We start from the raw sequence: 21049 nt of genomic DNA, 5'->3' as shown, positions 1-21049 counted from the left end.
GGAATGAGAGAAAGAGCCTGTGCTGGGTACTTGATCGTAGGTATGTAGGTGTACAAGTCTGGAGGTGGATACTCCTGCACAGGGACTTCAGCACTAGAGAGATCTGAAAGCCTGGGGTTTGTGTGCTGGCGTGGCCTCGTGCAGCCCTCCCCTGCCTGCCTGCGGTGAAGAGCTGGTTTTTAAAATGTTTCATCTTTACTCTCGAGGACTGATACTTCTGTTAAATGTAGTAAAAATGAATCACTAGAAAAATAATCATACTCTTGGGTTTCGTGCAGTCTCAAATTGTTATAAAACTCTCCAAGTGCCTGCTTTAAGCTCCTGCATCTCATTGTAGGATGGTAATGACCGTGGACGTTCTGGGGCTGCAGGTCCTGCTTTGAGCAGCACTGATGTAGCAGGTGAGACAGCAGGAGACGCAGGCGTTTTTCACAAGTGGCCCTCTGACTTTCCCGATAGACTGGTAAATTCCAGGTTAAGAAAAAAATAGAAACTACTTTGTACACTCCAGCTATTGTCAAGGAGTCAGTGGTCTTGAACGTGATGTTGGCCCTTTTCCCATCTGCTAATATTGAAGATTACTTGAAGTAAAAAAGAGCTCTTTAAACATATAACTGCTTAAAATAGGAGACCTATTACTAATCAGTTCTAAAGCCAGGAAATAGTTTAAGAACATAATCTGTTTTATGGGGGATTTAGAGCAATATGAGAAAATGTTAATGAATGCTAGTTTACCTTATGGCATTATGAATTTTAAGTGGGCGGTCTGAAATGGCGTTTTCTCTGATGATATCTAGGTAAAGTATTGCACATGTATCTTATTTATCAGGACATTTCCAGTCATAAGAGGCAGGCATACAACTCAAGCCCACTTCAACAGGAAGTGGGCATTTTCTGCTTTATGAAGAAGTGAGGGGCTGGTAGGGTGAGACTGGCTTTCAGTGACTCCTGTGTCAGGATGCCATCAGCTTGTGCTCTCAAGATGAGCGTTGGCCAAATTGTGCAGGTGGGACGGGGGAATCCCTGGTGTGAGAAAGCTTGTGTGGAATCCTGGGGGCTGGCCGGGCACAGTTGGTTAGAGCATCGGCCTGATACACCAAGGCTGCAGAGGCCGCCTGTGGTTACGGCACATACAAGAATGAACCAATAAATGCATAAATAAGTGGAACAAAAAAGTCAGCCCCCCTCTCTCTCTCATTCTCTGACCCCTGCCCCTCACCTTAAAAAAATAAAGCCTGAGGCCAGAAAAAGTAAAATAACTGGTCCCTGCTCTGACAGCTTTTCAGGGGCACAACGGTGTTTGAACCCAGGTTCCCCTTGCTTAACTGTTACACACCTTCTGCCTCTCGCCCCTGCAGAGGATATTAAAACCTTCTGCCTGGGCTGGTGTGGCTTCAGTGGATTGAATGCTGGCCTGTGAACCTGAAGGTCAGTTGTTCAATTGCCAGTCAGGGCGCATGTCTGGGTTGTGGGCCAGGTCCCGGGTTGGGGGCATGTGAGAGGCAACCAATCAGTGTATCTCTTGCACATTGACGTTTCTCTCCCTCCCTTCCTCTCTCTAAAAATAAATGTTAAAAAAATACAACCTTCTGAACTGACAGTGTCTAAAGCAGGGATGTCATTATTTAAATGTGACATTTTAGTAGAGATCTTTTGCTCATAGATTTTACACTCATTAGCATTCAGGTGCTATTTATAGTTTGTCAGCATCTCATTCATTTTCAAAAGGAACTGTTTTCATTCATTCTCGACTGGGTAATATGAAGAATAAAATGAATCATTCTATTATTAATATTAGTGGTACCAAATAACTAAATGGGGGAATGTCTGTGTCTTCCTTGATTCTGTGTTGTAATTAGGGATTAAACATTTATGTTTTGTCTTCTTTGGACAGTAGTATCTGTTCCTTTATGGTATAAATATTTAACTCTGGGGAAAAAAGGTACTGACCATACAGTCATGGTACATTTTAATATCGAAACCCTTTAAACCTGCCTGAAAAATGTGGGCTGTTTGTTAGGTCACAGGAACCATTTGACATGGAGAACTTTTGTGTGTCGACGTTTTAGCCACAGACTTGACTTGGACTAAGTTTCACGTGAGAATGTGTAACACACCTGCACTTCCTGGAAGAAGTACACAGACTTTGAGAATGCCCAGAATGTGTTTAATACACAAAGTTCAAATTAAAAAGCACAAAATCTTTAATTGTTTTAAATTTTGGGTCCAAAGAAGCCCAGGCTTTATTCTCACTTGCTACAACAGTTTTCCTTCAAATAATGCATTGGCAAGGGGACAGGTGAGTGACCCAGAGTCTAAATGTGGATGTCAGGTGGATTACAACCGGTTTGGCATTGATAAAAATATGTGCACGACAATTACAGCTGCTCTTTATGTGGCAATTTTCATTGGGCATCTTATGATCAGTTGACTATCTCAAGTGCAAGTCCAAACAAATTTCATTTTTGTAGTAAAAAGTCTTTATTTCCAAAATGATTGGTTAGCCAGAAAAACTATAAATCACCTAACACAGGACTTTGGTAAAAAAGAGATTTGACGTTTGTTATAAATTTCCCCTCATAAGCAAAAGAAGTAACACTTACGTAATAAGAAAGACGTTCCCCATGCTCAGCCACTAGCCAGTTACCACGTTTTAACTCTGCAAAATTAGGATTAAAAATGCACCCAATAGGGACCAAATAAAAACACGAGACCCTGGGGGGTGGGGATCTTGTCCTTGGAGTTACTTAGGAACCACCATCTTAATTAAGGAACTTTGATTTTCACGGGTTGATAGTAAGTCTGTCTCTTGATAGTTAAGAGTAATGTTGCTGAGTGGGCAGATTCTGTCTTGACTCCTTTTATTTCTTTACATTATGTTCTTTCGTGGGGGGAGAAAGCAGTTCATTTAAGGGCTACAACAACGACGTCGGAAACATGGCTCCGGAGACTGAGAGATGTGGTCGCAACGGCCCCTCCAGGATGAGGGAGCAAAAACCGTGTCTTCAGCTGAATGGGGTTGAGGTGGATAACAATTGCAAACAGACCCAGCCTTCGGAACACTTAATTAGTGTAAAAACACAGAGGACGGACCCAAACGAGGTTTTTATTGAACAGTCTCTCTTATGTTAAAGAAAATAATACAGATTCAGGGCTATAGCGTATATATGTGTTGTGTTTGGAAGTGTGCTGATGTGTTTAATGCAAGTTCTTAAAATATTCAAAGCATTGTATGCATCATATCCACGATACACATTTGGATTAAGCACAATGAAAAAGACCTGCAACAGAAATGAAACACTCATTTTAACAATAAATGAATGAGTAAAAACTGCTGATGAACTCAACTCGGTACTAAGTGTCCTTTTACACTAATCCTTGGTAGTCAGTCTCCCCGCATTCGGTGTGCGGGTGAGTTCCGGGGAGGCGGCAGGAAACCCGGCCTTTCCTGGGGATGCGCCGAGGACCAGAGCCCTCGGGTGCAGAGCTGGCCTGGGTTTGACCTCCCACCAGGTCTTCTTGCCCAGCTTGATTCTGTCACGCTCTTTTCTCTCTCGATTTCTGCCTTTCTTCTAAAGGTCTTTGCAGTACCTTTCTACAGAAGAAAGCAAAGCTCTTTCTACATATAAAATTTTATGACTTAAAAACACATTTAAAGTACAGAAATGGTATTTTTGTTAAAGGAATGTCTTGGTGGGCTGTGGGGAGACTCAGCAAAATGTTTACATAAGTTTTTTTTAAAAACTGGTTTGAAAACTTAGAAGTTTAGACGTGTGTTGGAAGATTTTAAACACTCAGGTTTGGGACTGCTAGCAAGGGCTAGGTCCTCATAAGGATTTGGTATTGGACACTTCATTAGGCTGGCTTCCTAGGAAGAATGTGGCAAAAAATACAATAAACCCCCCCAAACAAGGGAAAAATTGTTTCTACCCTTTGTATCAGCTGTAAGAACTGGCAACCTTACATTCAGCTAAAGCAGCCACCATTTACTACCAGGAACCAGCATCAGGAGGTGAGGTGAATGTACTCACTTTCTCAGAGTGGAAGAAAGCCACCCTGCATCAGTGCTCCTCTTTGTGCCTGTCAGCTGTTCTCACCAGCTCTGTTTTCCCCAAGAACTGTTGATGACTGAAGAGACTCAACGAGAGACCTAAAGCTCCACTAAGTGAGAAAAGATGAGAAAACAATGGCTTCCTGTAAGAGAGAGCTGGCCAAAGATGAGAATGAGGGCATCTGCTCTCTGTGTGAGGGGGTGTGTTTTGTGCTGCACCCCAGGGCCGGGGCATGGAGTCACTTCCAGACACAGTTGCCTCCTATGGAGGCCAGGGTCTCTGTCCTGCGCCCAGGTGGGTGCTCCAGAGGGACACTGCCGTCTGTGCTCCAGCAGGGCCGGCTGAGGATGAGGGAGCCTGGCTCCGCCTGTGCCTCCCGAGAAGTATACAGAAAGCATGTCCCTGGCGTCCACAAGACTACTGGGCAAATGACACTGCGGAAATGAAAACTAGTGCACACGATTTACATTGCCTTAAACAAACAAGCAAACAAACGATCTGGCCACTGGTGACTCTGGAGTCTGGAGCACAGCCCTGGACACTCGGACCCTCGCTAACAGGGGTGAACGTTGCAGGCTCTGATCTCCTTCTTGTCTTTGCAGCTGGTGAACTGGGAGCTTTTGAACCTCTTCTTTACAGTCATGTAGCGTTCCTGAATCCCGCCTCCGCACAGTTTGGTGCACTCGGACCAGGCTGTCCACGGGCGCATCCTACAGCCTGAAAGTGTGAGAAGGTTAGGCCGGCAGAAATCGGGCAGAACAGGGTGCTGAACTCAAGTACTTCACAACTGTGAAACCTGTGTGTCTGGGCTTCTCCACTACCTTTGTGTGTAATGAGTTGAATTAAATAATGCTTAGAGCCCTTATTAATGACTGTTAGGTACAGGTGATAGACTGCAAATACATAACAGCTCCTCTACCCAAGGGGCAGCCTGCTTCTCTACCTCTTGAATCGGGGCTTGATTATATGACTTGCTTTGGCCAATGGGATGTGAGCAAACATGGGGACCCTTCCACGGCCGTGTAAGAAAGCCTGACTAAACTGTCAGACCACACGGAGGAGAGGCCCCAGCTACCCTAGCTGAGCCCCTGGAAATACAGGTGAGACCCGAATTGACCTTATGACCCAGGTTGAGCCAGCTGCTGACAGTTATCACATGAATGAGCCTAAGCTGGACCCAGAAGACGCATCCAGCTGAGCCAGCCCAAGTCGACTGAACCACAGATTCGTGTTAATAACGTGACTGTTTTAAATAGCGACTGTTGCAGGGGGGCCTGTCAGTGCAGCAGCCGCTGAAGTTGCTGTTAACCACTTCTTTGTCTCAATGCTTTGCTCCCCAAATACTTAGCCACCCAAATACTAAGTAAACTCGTCTAGTTAATTTTTCCTACATACATGTGCCCTTCCCAAAGAAAACTTCCCTGGCCTCTGGGTGTTAGGTTCGATCTTTAAAAAAGGGTCTCCTTGGCACCCTGGGTATGATCCCTTTGTAGAACTGGCGTATGGCCGTTTACCACTATGCCAGGTTGCATGGGAGCGACCGCCATGGCATAGTGATTCCCTGGGATGTGGTTGGGCTTAAACGAATGCGGACTGGCTGGCTGACTGTTAGGTACCAACAGACAACATTCTGATATGCGAATGGCTTCCTATGAGAGACTGAACTGTTGGGTAGCTCCCTGTGTGCATTCCTCATCACCCTAGACAGAATGCCTTGCAGAGCAGAGAAGAAAAGGGGCGAGTTGAGCTGTGCTTCTAAAAAGTCAGACTCAACATACCCTTAACGTCCATGTTTAGATGGGCACCTCCCTCGCCCACTGTAGGGAATCTAAAGACCATCCATCCACTGGCCTGCACCCCAGACTGACCATGGGGCTTCCCGACTCAATTGTTTCATGGATTTGCTGGGAATTCAGCAGTCTTGGCTTGGAGCAGCTTATTCAGTGGCAAAGCCTCAGGCAGGGAGTCTTAAATCCTGAAACTCCTCACGTTACATTGGAGAAGAGGGGCATGTGATCTCTTTCCTGTGCTACAAACTGTTGGGTGACTTGCCTCTGTGCCTCTGTTTTGCCACGTCCAAGCCACTCAGTCTGTCTGTGAAATTCACTCTTGCTTAAAACCTTCACCTACAGAGCTAAGTCTCAGATCCTCAGCAGGCCACCAGACCTTTCCTGGCCTGGCCCCCACACCACTGCATCCCGGTTTCCCGCCTGTCCTCTTGCACACGGCTCTACCCCATGCTTGCACACCCCTTGCACACCCCTTGCTTGCTCGAACGTACCATGTGTTTTGGCATCTCTGTGCCTCTGCAATTACTCATTCAAAGAGAAGGGCTGCCCTTCTCCAATGGGCCAGCGCCTACCCACTCTCCAAGACCCACCTAATCCCCTGCTTTCACATCTCCCTGAGCACCAGCCTCACACTGGGGAGCAGCACCTGGGAAATGCTCCCCATCAGACTCTTCCCTCAGCTGCTCACTCCTCCGGCTCTCTCGGGCCTCTCTCCAGCGCAGCTTCTGGATGGATGGGTTTCGGCATTTCCGGACGCGGCACTTTTTTCGCTGCACAGTCTCTGGGCAGGGTGCGCCTCCAAACTGAGGCTCCATTTGGATCATCCGGGTTCGAATCACATGGCCTTTCCCACACGACTTGTTACATTCAGACCATTGGGACCACTCGGTGAGCTCACAGTCAATGGCTGGCAAGACACAGATGGGCATGAGTGTATCTCCTGTCTGACACGAGATACGGTCACTTACACTCTCCTTTGCACATTGCAACACCAGCCTGTGAGAAATGCAAAGCAGGTGCTGTTATCTCACTTCACAGAAGAAATCAAGACTAAGAGGCAGACTGACTCCATCCAGCCCACGTGGGTTGGTAGGCAGTGGAGGCAGGATTGGTGCCCAGGTTATAACCCACATTCTCTGGCCTTTCTGTGACTCAAGAAGGCTTTCGGGGGACCTTGCAGATGTGCTCAGAGCTTCTTGCCTTGCTTTGTGAGTTTCTGGACTAGATCTGAATCTGGGCAAGCAGCCTGAGGAATAAGGGAGAGGAAGCATGAAGCACTGCTAGTGCATTTCAGAGGAAGCCAAAAAACAGAACATAGCGAGGGTGGCTGACGTTCCAACACCTAAAAGAGAGGTTCTCGTCCCCATGTAATACATATAGCTGATCACAGAGATTTGGGAGGAGATGGGGATGAGCAGTGAGCTTTTGAGAGCTTGTTTTCCTGCAGGCTGGTCTTACCACAGCTGCAAGGGTACCACGGTCACTGATTCAATGTCCACCCTCTGGTCATGGATAAATAAAATGGCCAGAGGAAGGAGGAATAGAATTAAAAAGCTTGGAAAATCCATTGGTTAGACAGCCCCTAATTAGGGACGGTGGAGTACGGGGGAGGGAAAGAACTAAGGTTTACAGAGCCTTGTGCTGAGTGGTTTTCATCCCAGTCTCCCACTTAGACACCATAACAACTCGCAGTTTGTGTGCTTTGTAGATGGCAGTGGGATCCTCATCACTGAGGAGACTGAGAGTTTAGATAACTGCTAACACAGAGGTCCAAGTCCATGCTCTTTCTCCCTCCCCCGCACACGGTCGGATTCTATGACCCAGCAGTGTGATCCCGCCCTGGGCTGGTTGACAGAGGACAGAGTGGTGGGCTTGTGTGAGCCCCAGGACTTACGGCATTCGGGCAGCATGCACTTCTCCACCTGCTCCAGCTCCTCATTGCAGTCCCCGAGCTCGGCCAGAGACTTGAGCATCCGCTGGCGGGTCCGCATGCCCTTCCCACAGGTCACGCTGCAGTCGCTCCACTCGGACCACGGGGACAGCAAGCATGGGATGGTGTCTAGGCCGAGAGCCAGGGTCGCCACTGAGATTGGTCCCCTCTTTGCGTTGTTTGATCTCTGTGCACCCCGCCCCCTTGTCCCCACTCTGGCCCCAGGAGTGAGGTGAAACTGATCGATGGGTTCAGATAATTCAAGTGAACCCCACAGGGCAAGAAATGGCTCAGCAGACTACTGCTCTTCTCGTCTCTGTCCTGCAGCTCCCCCCACCCTGGAGGCTAACACGATATCTGATGGTCTTGAATACACAGGTGATGGGAATACATAGGTCTCTGCTTGAAAGAGTGCTGAGGGTCTGAGCTCCCTGCCCCCTCCCTCGACACCTCCCACGCCCACTCACGACACTCAGGCATCATGCACTTCTCCGCCTGGGAAGTCTCGGCCTTGCACATGGAGCCGTCTGCTGGGCTCATCTTGACCATGCGGTGCCGCTTCTTCATGCCCATCCCGCAGGTGGCGCTGCACTCATCCCATTCTCCCCACTCCGTCACCAGGCAGCTGCTGGAAGCTGGGGAGTCCCGAGGCCTTGGAGTTGCATCTGCTGTTTCGGGAGCCGGGTGCCCGCCCTGCGCCTACCCCCCGCCCCCCCCTCACTCACAGCACTCCTCATTGACGGTGCACTTCTCCGTCTCTTCGGTGGGCAGCGTGCACACGGAGCCGTCCTCTGGGAACTGCTTCACGTACCTCTCCCGGGACCGCATGCCCAAGCCGCAGGAGATGCTGCAGGGCGACCAGGTGATCCACTCGGACATGGTGCAGGTGGAACCATCTGCAACAAACGGAGCAGACTCTGCAGCCTTAGCCCGGCCGCCAGGGGGTGCGCCACACACCGCCTGCGCGACCCAAGTCCTTAAGGGCAGGAATCCGGAAGGAACCAGCCGGCCTTCAAGGGGAGTTACGCAGTTGAGGACATAAGGGGACAAAAAAAGGTATACATTTTTTTTTTAAACCAGTAATCTCTCTAAGACCAAGCGAAATGCTTTTTTTAGGCACATGGGACAGTGAGGATTAGTCCTTGTCTCACGATAATACATATGAAAGATACTTGGAGAGCTAGGATGTTTTATATACAGTACATGTGTGATAAGATGTAAATGTAATCTACATATAATTTAAGATAAGTCATAGTCCACTTGTATGGTCTAGGATGTATTATACATGTAAGACCGCTGGATAAAATCTAAAATTCACTTCCTCAGTCATTAACCACGTTTTAAGTGGGGACCAGGCAGGCATGCCTAGTGGCTACCATACTGGACAGTGCAGCACAGAGCGTTTCCACTGTGACAGAAAGTTCCACGGGGCAGTACCGGAACGCCATGGCACGGACAGTGTCCTGAGACGCTGTGTAAGCTCTTTTGCTCAGAGGCAACTGAGACTTTGGTTATTGTCTATGGCTGCCAGTTCCCAGTCTAGAAAAAATAGATGAGGGAATTATGTCCCTAAAGGCTAGAGAGTGTCACTGGCCGTGGGACGTAGGGACCTGAGGGCTGATTTGTACCCAAAGAGCAGGTTACATAAGTGGCCACAGGCATCTGTGGTGGTATCTTAGACTACACAGGGCTTTGCTCCCACGAGGGGGTGTTAGCAACGGCCATGGGCGTGTAGGAGACACTCAGGATCCGGTGAAAGGGTAACAGAGCCTCTCAGCGTGGCCTGGGGTCCTGTTTCTAGGCGGGGATGTTGTGCTGCTCCCGCTGGAAACACAGCCGGGCGTGTGTGCATGTGCTCGCTCGGTTCTTAAACAAGAAGAGGAAAATAGGTAATGCACCTACCAACTGTCCGTTCATTAGTGTGAACAAAAACACTGGGTGCTGAGTGGGGTGCTCTGAGGTTAAAAGATGTGAAGGATGTGGGTCTTGTTTTACTCCAGAGAGAGAAACTGATGATAATTCCAGGCATTGAAAATACGACAATGGAGGTGAGCCCAGGGCATTGAAGAGGGAAAAAATCATCCCTCTGGGGAGTTCTGGGAAGACTTCACACACAGGGGCACACATCTTAGCGACCTTCGCTGGGTAATGCATAAATGCATTGAAGGTAAAGGGAGCAATTATGCAAACACCCCTTTGTGGAGAGGGGGTGTGTATGGTCCTGGGAGGTGAAGCCAGAAAATACGGCTGCACTCAGAGCAGGAGACTGTCACCTGCACACGTGTGAAGCCCACACCTTGCTATCTGACCTTCGGACAGTGCAGCTACACAAAGCTGGTGGTGCAGCAAGAAGTTTCAGCTGGAACCCCTAAGTTAGAGCCAGAGACAAGGCCAACTAGAGGTATATGCACAACGAAAGAAGCTAATTGTGTTCTAGGGTGATGTGGTACAGGGCTTGGTAAGCCCCAATTCAGGCTTGTTAAGACATCCTCACCCCCACCTGACGGTCTTCTGAGAGGAAGGGATTGGAGTCAACAGGCTCTGTTCTTGAAGCATCCCCCCAAAAGATGTCCTCAGGTGCTTTTACTAACAATGTGTGTTTCAGTATTGCAGTGTGACATTGATTACATCAGAGCAGTGTCAGAGTGCTCGTTTTCACCAGGCCTCCACCTGGGTTCTCTGCAGAACTATTTCTGACAGTAAATTAAGCTGAGGAGTTTGCACGTGGGCAGTAAGGAGCCACAGATTTTTCAGTTAGGGAGTGACATGATCAGATCTTTGTTTGCAAAGGATCCTTCCACCGGTGCCCTGGAAGTGGAGAGAGATGACAAGGTCTGGGATAAAGGGCTGGCTCAGATAATCAGGAAAACATTTTTAGATGTGGTCGCCACAATAAAATGTACACTCGAACTGTCATATAATTACTTCTGAATGTCCAAAGGGATCTTTGCTTCCTTCCTATTCTAAATGCCCCCTGGATAACCAAGTGTAGAAGGTAACCCAATGTGGACACAAGAGAACTTTATTTGACTTTGAGTGGGGTAGCTTCTGGGGAGTATGCACCTTAGGTAAAAAAAAAAAGCAGGTATATTTGCAGAAATAGAAAACCCTATCCTAAAATTTATATAAAAAATTCAAGGGACCCCAAATAACCAAAACAATCTTAAAAAAGAAGAACAAAGTTGGAAGACTCATACTTTCTTATTTCAAAACTTATTACAAAACTACAGTAAATAAAACAGTGTGGTCCTGGCTGATAGGCCAATGGAATAGAATGGAGAGAGCTTAGAAATAAACCCTTGTGACTTCTGGCCAAGATGGAGGTGTAGGTAGACACACTGTGCCTCCTCACACAACCAAAATAAGGACAACAAAAATTTAGAAACAAAAAACAACCAGTACTGAAAGAAAATCGAACTGTATGGAAGTCCAACAATCAAGGAGTTAAAAGTAGACACATTCGTCCAGAACAGTAGGAGGGGAGGAGTCAGGTGGCCGGGCAGACAGGGGTCGTGGCAAAAAAAGTGGTGGCTGGCAGACCCTGGGTGCGTGGGATAGCAGTGGGAGAACCCAGGGAGGCGGTGGATTGTGGACAGGCATGGCGCACATGGCAGCTGGTGGGCTGGGTGGTCCCACATTCACACGCAAATTAACCAGGTAAAACTGGGGAGTGAGACAGACCATGACACCCAGGGCCCCAGCTTGGGGAAATAAAGCCTTAAAACACCAATTGAAAACACCTGTGGGGGTTGAGGTGCTGGGAGAGACTCCCAGTCTCACAGGAGAGTTTGTTGGAGAGACCCACAGGGTTCTAGAACCTACACAAGCCCACCCCCATGAAAATCAGCACCAGAAGGGCCCGGTCTACTTGGGGGAAGCAGCAGAAGTGACTGAAATCCAGCAGAGAGTAGAGCAAGTGCCAGTGTTCTCTCTCAGATCCCTGCCCCGCATATAGCATCACAACCGACCAACATGGGTTACCCTGCCCTGGTGAACACCTAAGGCTCCGCCCCTCACACATAACAGGTGCATCAAGACAAAAAAAAAAAAAGTCCCAAATGAAAGAACAGACCAAAGCTCCAGAAACAATACAACTAAGTGACGAAGAGATAGCCAACCTATCAGATGCACAGTTCAAAGCACTGGTGATAAGGATGCTCACAGAATTGGTTGCATTTGGTCACAAACTAGATGAAAAAATGAAGGCTACACTAAGTGAAATAAAGGAAAATGTACAGGGAACCAATAGTGACGGGAAGGAAACTGGGACACAAATCAATGGAGTGGACCAGAAGGAAGAAACAACCAAACAGAACAGAGTGAACAAACAAGAATTCAAAAAAATGAGGAGAGGCTTAGGAACCTTCAGGACATCTTTAAACGCTCCAACATCCGAATTATAGGGGTACCAGAAGGGGAAGAGGAACAGCCACAAGTGGAAAACTTATTTGAACAAATAATAAAGAAGAACTACCCCAATCTGGCAGAGCAAATAGACTTCCAGGGAGCTCAGAGAGTCCCAAAGAAGGTGGACTCAAGGAGGAACACACCAAGGCACATCATCATTACATTAGCCAAGATTAAAATGAAGGAGAGAATCCTAGAAGCAGCAAGAGATAAGGGGACAGTCACCTACAGAGGAGTTCCCATCAGACTGTCAGCGGATTTCTCAAGAGACCTTACAGGCAAGAAGGGGCTAGAAAGAAATATTCCAAGTGATGGAAGGCAAGGACCTACATCTAAGATTGCTCTATCCAGCAAAAACTTTCATTTAGAATGGAAGAGCAGATAAAGTGCTTCTCAGATAAGGTCAAGTTAGAGGAGTTCATCATCACCAAGCCCTTATTATATGAAATGTTAAAGGGACTTATCTAAGAAAAAGAAGATAAAAAACATGTACAGTAAAATGACAGCAAACTCACAATTAGTAACTACCATACCTAAAACAAAAACAAACTAAGCAAACAACTAGAACAGAAATAGAACCACAGAAATGGAGATCACATGGAGGGTTAGCAACAGGGGAGTGGGAGGAGGAGAGGGGGGAAAAGGTACAGAGAATAAGTAGCATAGGTGGTAGGTAGAAAATAGACAGGGGGGGAGGGCAAGAATAGTATGGGAAATGTAGAAGCTAAAGAACTTAAGACACATGGACATGAACTAAAGGAGGGGCATGTGGGTGGGAGAGGGTGTGCAGGGTGGAGGGGAGTGAAGGGGGTAAAATGGGACAACTGTAACAGCATAATCAATAAAATATATTTTAAAAAGAAAAAAAGAAATAAACCCTTGCATATGTAGTCAAATGATTTTTACAAGGGGGCCAAGACCATTCAATAGACAGAGGACAGTCCTTTCAATGAATGGCTCTGAGAAATTTGGATGTCCATAGGCTAAAGACTTAAGTTTGGTCCTTACCTAATACCATATAAAAAATTAACTCAAAGTGGATCAAAAACCTACACATAAGAGCTAGAACCATAAAATCTTAGAAGAAAACATAGGGGGAAAACTTCATCACGTTGAATTTGGCAATGATTTCTTGGATGGCACCACAAAGGCCCAGACAATCACAGAAAAAGAAGACAACTTTGACTTCATGAGAAGTCATCTTTGGTGCATAAAGAACAATATGACAGTGAATAGGCAATTTCCGGAATGAGGAAAAGATATCTGCAAATCACATCTGCTAAGAGATTTATATCTAGAACACACAGAGAACTCTTAAAAGTCAACAACAAAAGACTAAATATCCTGATTCAAGAATGGACAAAGGACTTGAATACACATTTCTCGAAATCAGAGAAATGAATGGCTATTAGCACATGAAAGATGCTGAATGTCACTGTCATTAGGGAAATTCTACCCAAACCACAGTGAGATCCCCCACGCCCACTGGGCCGACTACTATCAACTAAAAACAGAAAGTACAAGCCTTGGTGAGGATGAGAGGTTGAAACCCTGTGTACCGCTGGCGGGAAGATGAAATGGTGCAGCCCTGTGGAAAACAGTAGGACAGTTCCTCAAAAAAAGGAAAATTAGAATTACTATATGACCCAGCAATTGCACTTTTGGATATATGCCCAAATGTACTGAAATCGGAGTCTCAAAGGCACTCGCATGCCAGTGTTCACAGTATCATTACTCACAGTAGTTAAAATGAAGCAACCTGTGTCCATCGACAGTAAATGAATTTGGAAAGGCAGTATAGGCACGTAGTGGAATATCATTCAGCCTTAAAAAGAGGTGAATTCTGACAGATGCTGCAACACGGATGCACCTCGCGTACCCCAGGCCAAGTGGAATAGGTTAGTAATGAACAGACAAACACTGTGTGATTCCACTCACACTCGTGATTCCTGGACACGGAGGTGGGATGGAGGCTGCCAGGGGCCCAGGGAAGGGGGCATGGGAGTCACTATTTAACGGGGGCAGAGTTTCAGTTTGGTGAGATTAAAAATAAAAAGTTGTGGAGATGGACAGTAGTGATGGTTACACAACCATTAAATGTACTTAATACCCCTGAACTGTACACTTAAAAATAGTTACGCTGGTAAATTTGATGTTAGGTACTGCAGCAAAAAAAAGAAGAAGAAGAAGAAGAAGAAAAAGAAAGAAAAAAGCAGGCACAGCCCTGATTGGTGTGGCTCAGTTGGTTGGGTGTCCTTCTGCAAAGTGAAAGGTCGCAAGTTCCATTCCTGGTCAGGGCACATGACTGGGTTGCATATTCCACATCATTGTCTCTCTCCCTCTCTTTCTCCTTCCCCTCCTCTCTCTAAAAATAAATAAATAAAATCTTTTTTAAGAAAGCAGACACAGCCCAATATGTTCTAGAGCTGTTATCACCACGTGGGAGCCACCTGAACTGGGCTAAGGAAGGGCTGTCCCCTGTGGAGGGGTAGAGACCTTCACTCCCACCGCAGGCCTCAGACGACCGACCGGCCCCCAGGCCCGGGGAGGAGAGCGCACCCCGACACTGCCCGGCTGTCACAGCGCCGCTCCCCACCCCCCCCACCTGTGTCGGGGCTCACGGCCGTTGGGAGGGTCCGACACAGGCACGATAGTCCACAGCAAACCTCTGAGGCAGGGCAGCAGGGAGGTGTTCTGCCTGCGCCCTGGGAAGAGCCAGGGGGCGAGCGACCTGCAGTGGGGTCACTCCAGCTAGTCTCCGCTGGGAGATGTTTTACTTCCTGCGGGAAACCAGCTCAGTACGTGCCTTCCCGTCGCCTGGCTGCACCTCCGAGACGGGGAAGATCTCGGAATACGGAGTCTATACAGATCTGTCCAGATGGACCAGGAGTCGTCCCCTGGAAAGGAGGCAGCCGACCTGTGCGTGGCAGCAATCAGGTGTCAGCTGGGAGCTTCGGCCGTCAGGGCCATGGTGGTGCGAGCTCACAGGGGCTGGCCTTTGCCAGGGGCAGAGGGCGAGGCGGTCTGAGAATTCCTGCCGGCAGCCCCAGGCCCTGAACACAGGCAAGTGACTCAGGCTGAGGCAGGACATCGCGAGGGTCTGTCGGGGACACAGAATCAGGGGGCTGTGGGTCTAGATTCAAACTCGTCCAACCTGTTCATTGGCTTTTTTTTTTTTTTTAAGATTTTACTTACTTTTAGAGAGAGGGGAAGGGAGGGAGAAAGGGGAAGGGAGGGAAAAGAGGAGAAAAACATCAATGTGAGAGAGAAACATTGATCTGTTGCCTCTCACACACACACTGGGACCAGGGACCGAACCCGCAACCCAGGCATGTGCCTTGACAGGGAATCGAACTGATGACTTTTCACTTTGGGGAACGTCACCCAACCAACTGAGCTACTATGGTCAGGGTTCATCTGCTTCTAAAAAGAGGTTGGAGTTAAGGCCCAGGAGCAGGCTACTTGCCATTTGTGATTTATCAGGAGACGTTTGCTAGCTCTTCAGTAGCCTGTGTATATTTACCTCCATGGCTGGGGAAGGAGGCGGGTGGCCAGTCAGTCTCAAGAATTCTTTTGAAGTCATGATACGTGTCCTGTGTTCAGAGTCCTGAGGACACTGCTGGAGACGAGGGACTGCCCTGGGTGGACCCCACTGACGACTACAGTCAGGGTCCCGGTGCCCCACGAGGGCCGCAGCCTGACCAGGTGTGCGGGGCGGGCATTGCCAGGCCGACGCGCCCCCTCCTGAGCGTCTGCCAGCCACTCGCTGGCCCGGGCTGGCTCCTCACCTTCATCGCTGCAGCCGGGGCCCATGCAGGGCTGGAAGTCCTGGGTGTCGGGACAGGGCACGCTGAGGTCCAGCTGCGCCTTCAGCATGCGCTGCCGCATCCTCTTGCCTTTGTCGCAGGTGGAGGAGCTGCAGGCCGACCACGGCGACCAGTTGGAGTAGATGCAGGTCTCAGGGGTGTCATCTGGGAAGAGTATGTGACAGGCTTTCCCTGGGAGCCTGTGGCCGCTGGGACTGACCCTCTCCCCAGACGAGCTCTTGCGGGGACGAGGGAATCCCTGCTGCCCGACCAGCTTCTGTGGGCCTGCCTGATACTCCCGGGACAGAAGCAAGTCAGTCGCTTCTCTTTGAAAATTATACTTTAGCTTCCACTAATAAATATCTAAATAATCTAATAATAAGAAAAGATTCTCTTCCTCTCCCTTCCCCTCGACACATGGACGCCTTTCCATCTCCAGCCCCTCACCATGGCAGACACTGTGCCCACACGGGTGTGCGTACGTACCAGACACGCTGGGGGAGCACGGGCGTTTTGTGTTGCGGCTTCATCTTCGCGGTGACCGCGATACGTACACGTGGTCATGATGAGAGTAAGAGCAGCCAGTGTTCACTGAGCACATACTATGTGCCAACATTGTTCTAGGAACTGTACATGCTCTTTCCCTTTTGAGGCAACGATGCTCTCTGGGGCAGGTTCTGTTATCGTCCTCATTTTACAGGTGAGGATACCATGATAGAAAGGTGAGCTTCTCACCCAAAGCCGCAGAGTGAGAGCCCCGGTTGTGTGGCCCCAGACCCTGTGAGAAAACTGGAGCTGAAGCCACGGCTCTGCCACTCCCCGCTGACTGCAGGGTCTGGGCCTCACTCTCCTGGCTGGGGGAGTGGACTCACCCATGGCTGCCTCACAGGCCGGGCGGCAGGAGAATCAAAGCAGAGAGGGGTCTGGGCGCAGTGAAGCCTATGCAAATGCCATTTATGTGATCAGTGTCAAGGCCGGAGACACTGTTGACTGCATGTTCATTCCTGTGTCAAGCCTTCCCTCATTCTCTGATACTTTGTGCCTCGTCTCGGCCTTGCTTTGGATTGTATACCTCCAGCAGAAACCCTCATAAATGGGATTACCAAACCAAAGGATGTACCTGTGGCTTTTAAAACATGTTAGCAAATTGCTTTCCTGAAGGATGGTGCCAATTTATGTTGCCACCGGCAACAAAGGGAAACAACGTACCTTCATCTTTCTCTTCTGGAGCCAGGTCTGCTACAATGTCATCCACGTTGTCAGGTATAATATTGCATTGTTCCCCCTGCAAAGGAATTTCACTCAGAGGGCTCACAATAAAGAAGGAATGTGTGCAGGGAAGATGAGGGAGGACGTGGCATCTGATGCCCGCCCTGTGTTCAAGGCAGAGTTCTCGGACACCATTTACAATCTGACTGAAAAAGAAATGGCCATGAAGCCACTTCCAAACCTGACCTGTGGCAGACCATTGTTAACTGATTGTGGAACTCATGATGAAACCTATTTGCCTGGATCCAATCATTCAGTGGAGTATCAAACCCTGTTATGTTCATTTTGCTCATTTATATTGCATGAATAATTTATATACTAGAAGGGAGGCCCAGGGGTTCTACATCCCGGAATATGCCAGGGACCCCATAACCCATAACTCAAGAGCAGAAAGGGGTACAGGCTCCTTGCACCCCGGTGGGAAAGGTCTGTGCCAGGGCAAGCCCTAACCCAGTACCTTCCGGGCAATTCTCTCGATGACGACCCTGGCTACTTGCGTGATGGACCCGCCCTCGGGGTCGTAGAAAGGACTCTGCGGATGGTCCAGGCTGGTCAGGGGCCGGATTTTCTCCTGGGGAATTGTGGGCTTGTTGGGCGACTGCCGTGGGGGGAGAGAACAGAGAGTGGGAAATAAAATTGGATAAAAACCACAAAAGCAATTTTTTTAAATTTGCGAAAGCAATTTGTAGTATGATCGGAACACCAATCATACTACAAAACCTCTATAGGAACTTGACAAGTGTAACTACTATTTATTTTTGCAGAATTCTGTTTGTGCCCTGCGTTGTGGATGGCCATCTGCTGATCTGGACTTTCAGATTCTCCCGCACACGTGGTATGTGGGAGAGGAAGGAGCCGTAGGCTGTGGAGAGGCCGCCCCCGGCTACGGGCCCCGCGGGCCTGAATGCAGAGCTCCTCTTCCTCCTGGCCCAGGTGCTGGCAAACTTTTGTCTGCAGAGGGTCAGATGGTAAATATTTTAGGCTCCGTGGGCCAAACTGTGTCTGTCGCAAGGACTCAACTCAGCTGTCATGGTGAGAAAGCAGATCCAGACACCACGCAATTGAATATGCGAGGCCGGGGTCAATAGTTTTATTTACAAATTAGGTGGAAGGCCGGGTTTGTCCCACAAACCGTAGTTACGCCGTCTGTCCTAGGCTGTGCTGCCACCGGTGGTTCTCTGATGACTCTGGGTTTTGGTGTTGTGGGTGTGTCGGCCATAACTGAGAAATACGGGCATCAGGAGAGATTCCAGACTCCTCGGCCTGGCTGTCCAGGAACTTTTGGAATGCGGCCCAGCCCCCTTCCTCCCTCTGTTCTCCCCGACTTCCCCCAGGCATTTGCCTTTTGCCTGCTGTTCCAGAGCTTGCTTATGGACAGAGGAACGGCTTGTTGGCGGATTCCCTCTCTGCCCCCTCCTGGCGGGCTGAGGAGTGCACGCTAGCCTCCCGGTAACCACCACTCTGTGGGCTCATCTAGGGCAAGCCTGGGCCACATTCGCCTCTGTGTCCAGGACTCCTGCCACAGGGCCGGGCAAGGCTCGTCACTCACCACTCCAGGCACACACCCACCTCATAGGTCACCCCGCTGTCGGTGCCGGCGTCCCAAGGAATCAGGTCCTGCACCACCTTCTGCACCCAGCCGCACTCCTTGGTGCACAGGTCCTCCGCAGACAGGCCCACGTTCCAGTCGGGGCTTGGGCCCATCATGGTCAGGAAGGACATCAAGTGGCGTGTCCGGTCCACGGAAAACTCAGCTGAGGGTGCTGCTCTCCTGGAGACCAAACACAGAGACCACGACATTAGGGACTCCAGGGGTGCCCGTTCTGAGGGACATCTGGGCAGGCCATGGCTAAAGGATGAGAAGCACAGAGGGAGGGTGGATTCTTGGTCTCCCACAGCCCTTGGCCATGAGTGGTGCACACCCTCCTCTCCCCCGAGTCTGTCCCCTGGCCACACGTGGAGAGAGCCACATGCTGCCGTTCCATCCCACGCCTCTGATGTGTACACAGCACGAGCTACTGTGTTGTACCGTCTCATCGATTTGTTTAGCTGCTTATTGACTGTCACGTCTCACAGGACTATACACTCAGGAAAGCAGGGCTTTTGTCTGTCTTATCATGGCTTTATTTCCAGTTCCTGCCACGGAAGGATTCTGAATAAATGAATGAACGAATACTTTGTTCTACACGTGAGCCCAGCTGTGTTGGGTGTGAGAAGAACTTCACGAATAAATGCCAGCTAACAATGTCCCGAGCCCTTATACTTTCTTGTTGAATCCCCAGAACAGGATAATTGACTCCAATTCATAGATGTGGAAACTGCGGCTCAGAAGGGTTATGTGGCTTGTCCAAAGTCACCAAGTGGCAGAATGGAGACCACAACCCAAAAGTCCACATTCATTCGCGGCCAGTATTCTTTTCACCGTCAGTTTCTAAACCCTCCACCCTGCCCCTTTGTGACTGTACTGAGATCTCCATTGTGCCGCCAGGGGGCGTGTCTTCCCCATCCTGCTGCCTGCGTAACAGGCTGCTTTCCAGCAAGGCCCTGCCCTGGCACCCAGCTCTCAGCCACTGCACCCCCATCCCCCACTCCCCACCCCGTCAGTGTGCGGGGACCCCCCCGCCAAGGACCCAGAGACCTTTGCCTGACAACCCCTGAGCTACAACCTGTCCCCTTGTGTTGCTAAGAAGAGGTCGTAGGAGAGGCTGGGGCTGGATGAGATGGAAGGCGGTGGACCACTGAGGGGCTGGGTTGGAGGGTTAGTCAGTCAGCACCGGCTTGGTAGCAGGCCTGCGTTACTTTGTTTCCCTTTCCCTGTGGGGTTAGAGTTATTATACTGTTTTGCAGGGAAGAAAGGAAAGCATAGAGAGGTTCATGAACTTAGAGATAACTGGGGCCGTGGTTTGAGGTTTGAAGGTCGAGCTGCCTGACTCTGCACCCCCAGGCTGCTAATCGTGGGGAATCCTTGGCCGGGGGCCAACTCGTCTGTGCAGTCCAGCTGGCAGCTGGTCCGCCTCAGCTGTTGAGGAGTCCCTGTGTCCCTCTGCTGGGACCAGCTGCTTCTGGCTGCCTTCACCTGTGACGGGAAAGCATCTACTCTGAACCTGGCCAGGCCCCATGGCACTGGATCACTCCCGCTCTGCCAGGCCAGATGGGATCAAGCAATAAGCAGAGAGAGAGAGGAAAGCCCAAGTATCCTTGGATAAACCGACAAACCTTTCTGTGCCTCAGTGTCTGAATCTGTAAAATGAGGATCCCCATATGGGTTACTATGAGTGTTCAGGGAGACAACTTGCCTTTGGTACTTAGTCCAGTGGCTGCCGCCTAAGCTATCATTACCTCACCGTGTCCTTTCCCCATGTCTGTGTTTCCTGGCATGAGGTCAGTGGTTTCAGCAGCTTCTTCAAAGACCCTGTTTCTAGAATACCTGCAGTCTGGGGTGCTGCAGCGTCGCTCACCTAGGGACTGGTAGCCACAGACTGGCCCCTGCTTTCCACTAAGTGCCAGACAGAGAACACTGGCATCTGGGTGGGGCTGCTTTGCGCCCCAGCCCTCCTTGGTCCCTGGCCCCTGGCCCCTGAAAGTCCAGCAGTGCCTTGGAGAGCAGACTTCCTCTGCCATTGCCATAGAGACCAACCTTCCCACCTACTCCCTTCAGATCTCCTTGAGCATGTGGCTTTGGGACAGGTTAGTGGTTAATATTCTGTACCCCACTGGTGAGACTATTCACCATGACAACCCGAGGGGAAGAAAACAGCTCTCCTGAGGAATCCAGAGCTGGAGAAACCAAACCAA

General features: G+C 49.4%; 1 protein-coding gene across 1 annotated transcript in view; it reads right to left on the bottom strand.

Annotated features, from left to right (window-relative positions):
* Positions 1-2457: 2457 nt before the first annotated feature.
* SPON1 (spondin 1) overlaps positions 2458-21049 on the bottom strand; it is a 271874-nt gene continuing 253282 nt past the window's right edge. The window contains exons 8-16 of the mRNA XM_053673014.1: positions 18824-19025; positions 17712-17852; positions 17195-17270; positions 15968-16150; positions 8498-8668; positions 8240-8407; positions 7737-7901; positions 6489-6749; positions 2458-4769 (exon numbers count right to left, since the gene is read on the bottom strand). Coding sequence (XP_053528989.1) covers positions 4606-4769; positions 6489-6749; positions 7737-7901; positions 8240-8407; positions 8498-8668; positions 15968-16150; positions 17195-17270; positions 17712-17852; positions 18824-19025 — 1531 coding nt within the window. The 3' untranslated portion in view covers positions 2458-4605. The remainder of the gene's footprint in view (positions 4770-6488; positions 6750-7736; positions 7902-8239; positions 8408-8497; positions 8669-15967; positions 16151-17194; positions 17271-17711; positions 17853-18823; positions 19026-21049) is intronic.

The sequence above is a fragment of the Artibeus jamaicensis genome, unplaced genomic scaffold (assembly GCF_021234435.1).
Source record: "Artibeus jamaicensis isolate MK-2021 breed Jamaican fruit bat unplaced genomic scaffold, CSHL_Jam_final contig_797, whole genome shotgun sequence".
Lineage (NCBI taxonomy): Eukaryota > Metazoa > Chordata > Mammalia > Chiroptera > Phyllostomidae > Artibeus > Artibeus jamaicensis.
The sequence above is the reverse complement of the archived record's forward strand: the minus strand, read 5'-3'. Positions and strand labels throughout refer to the sequence as shown.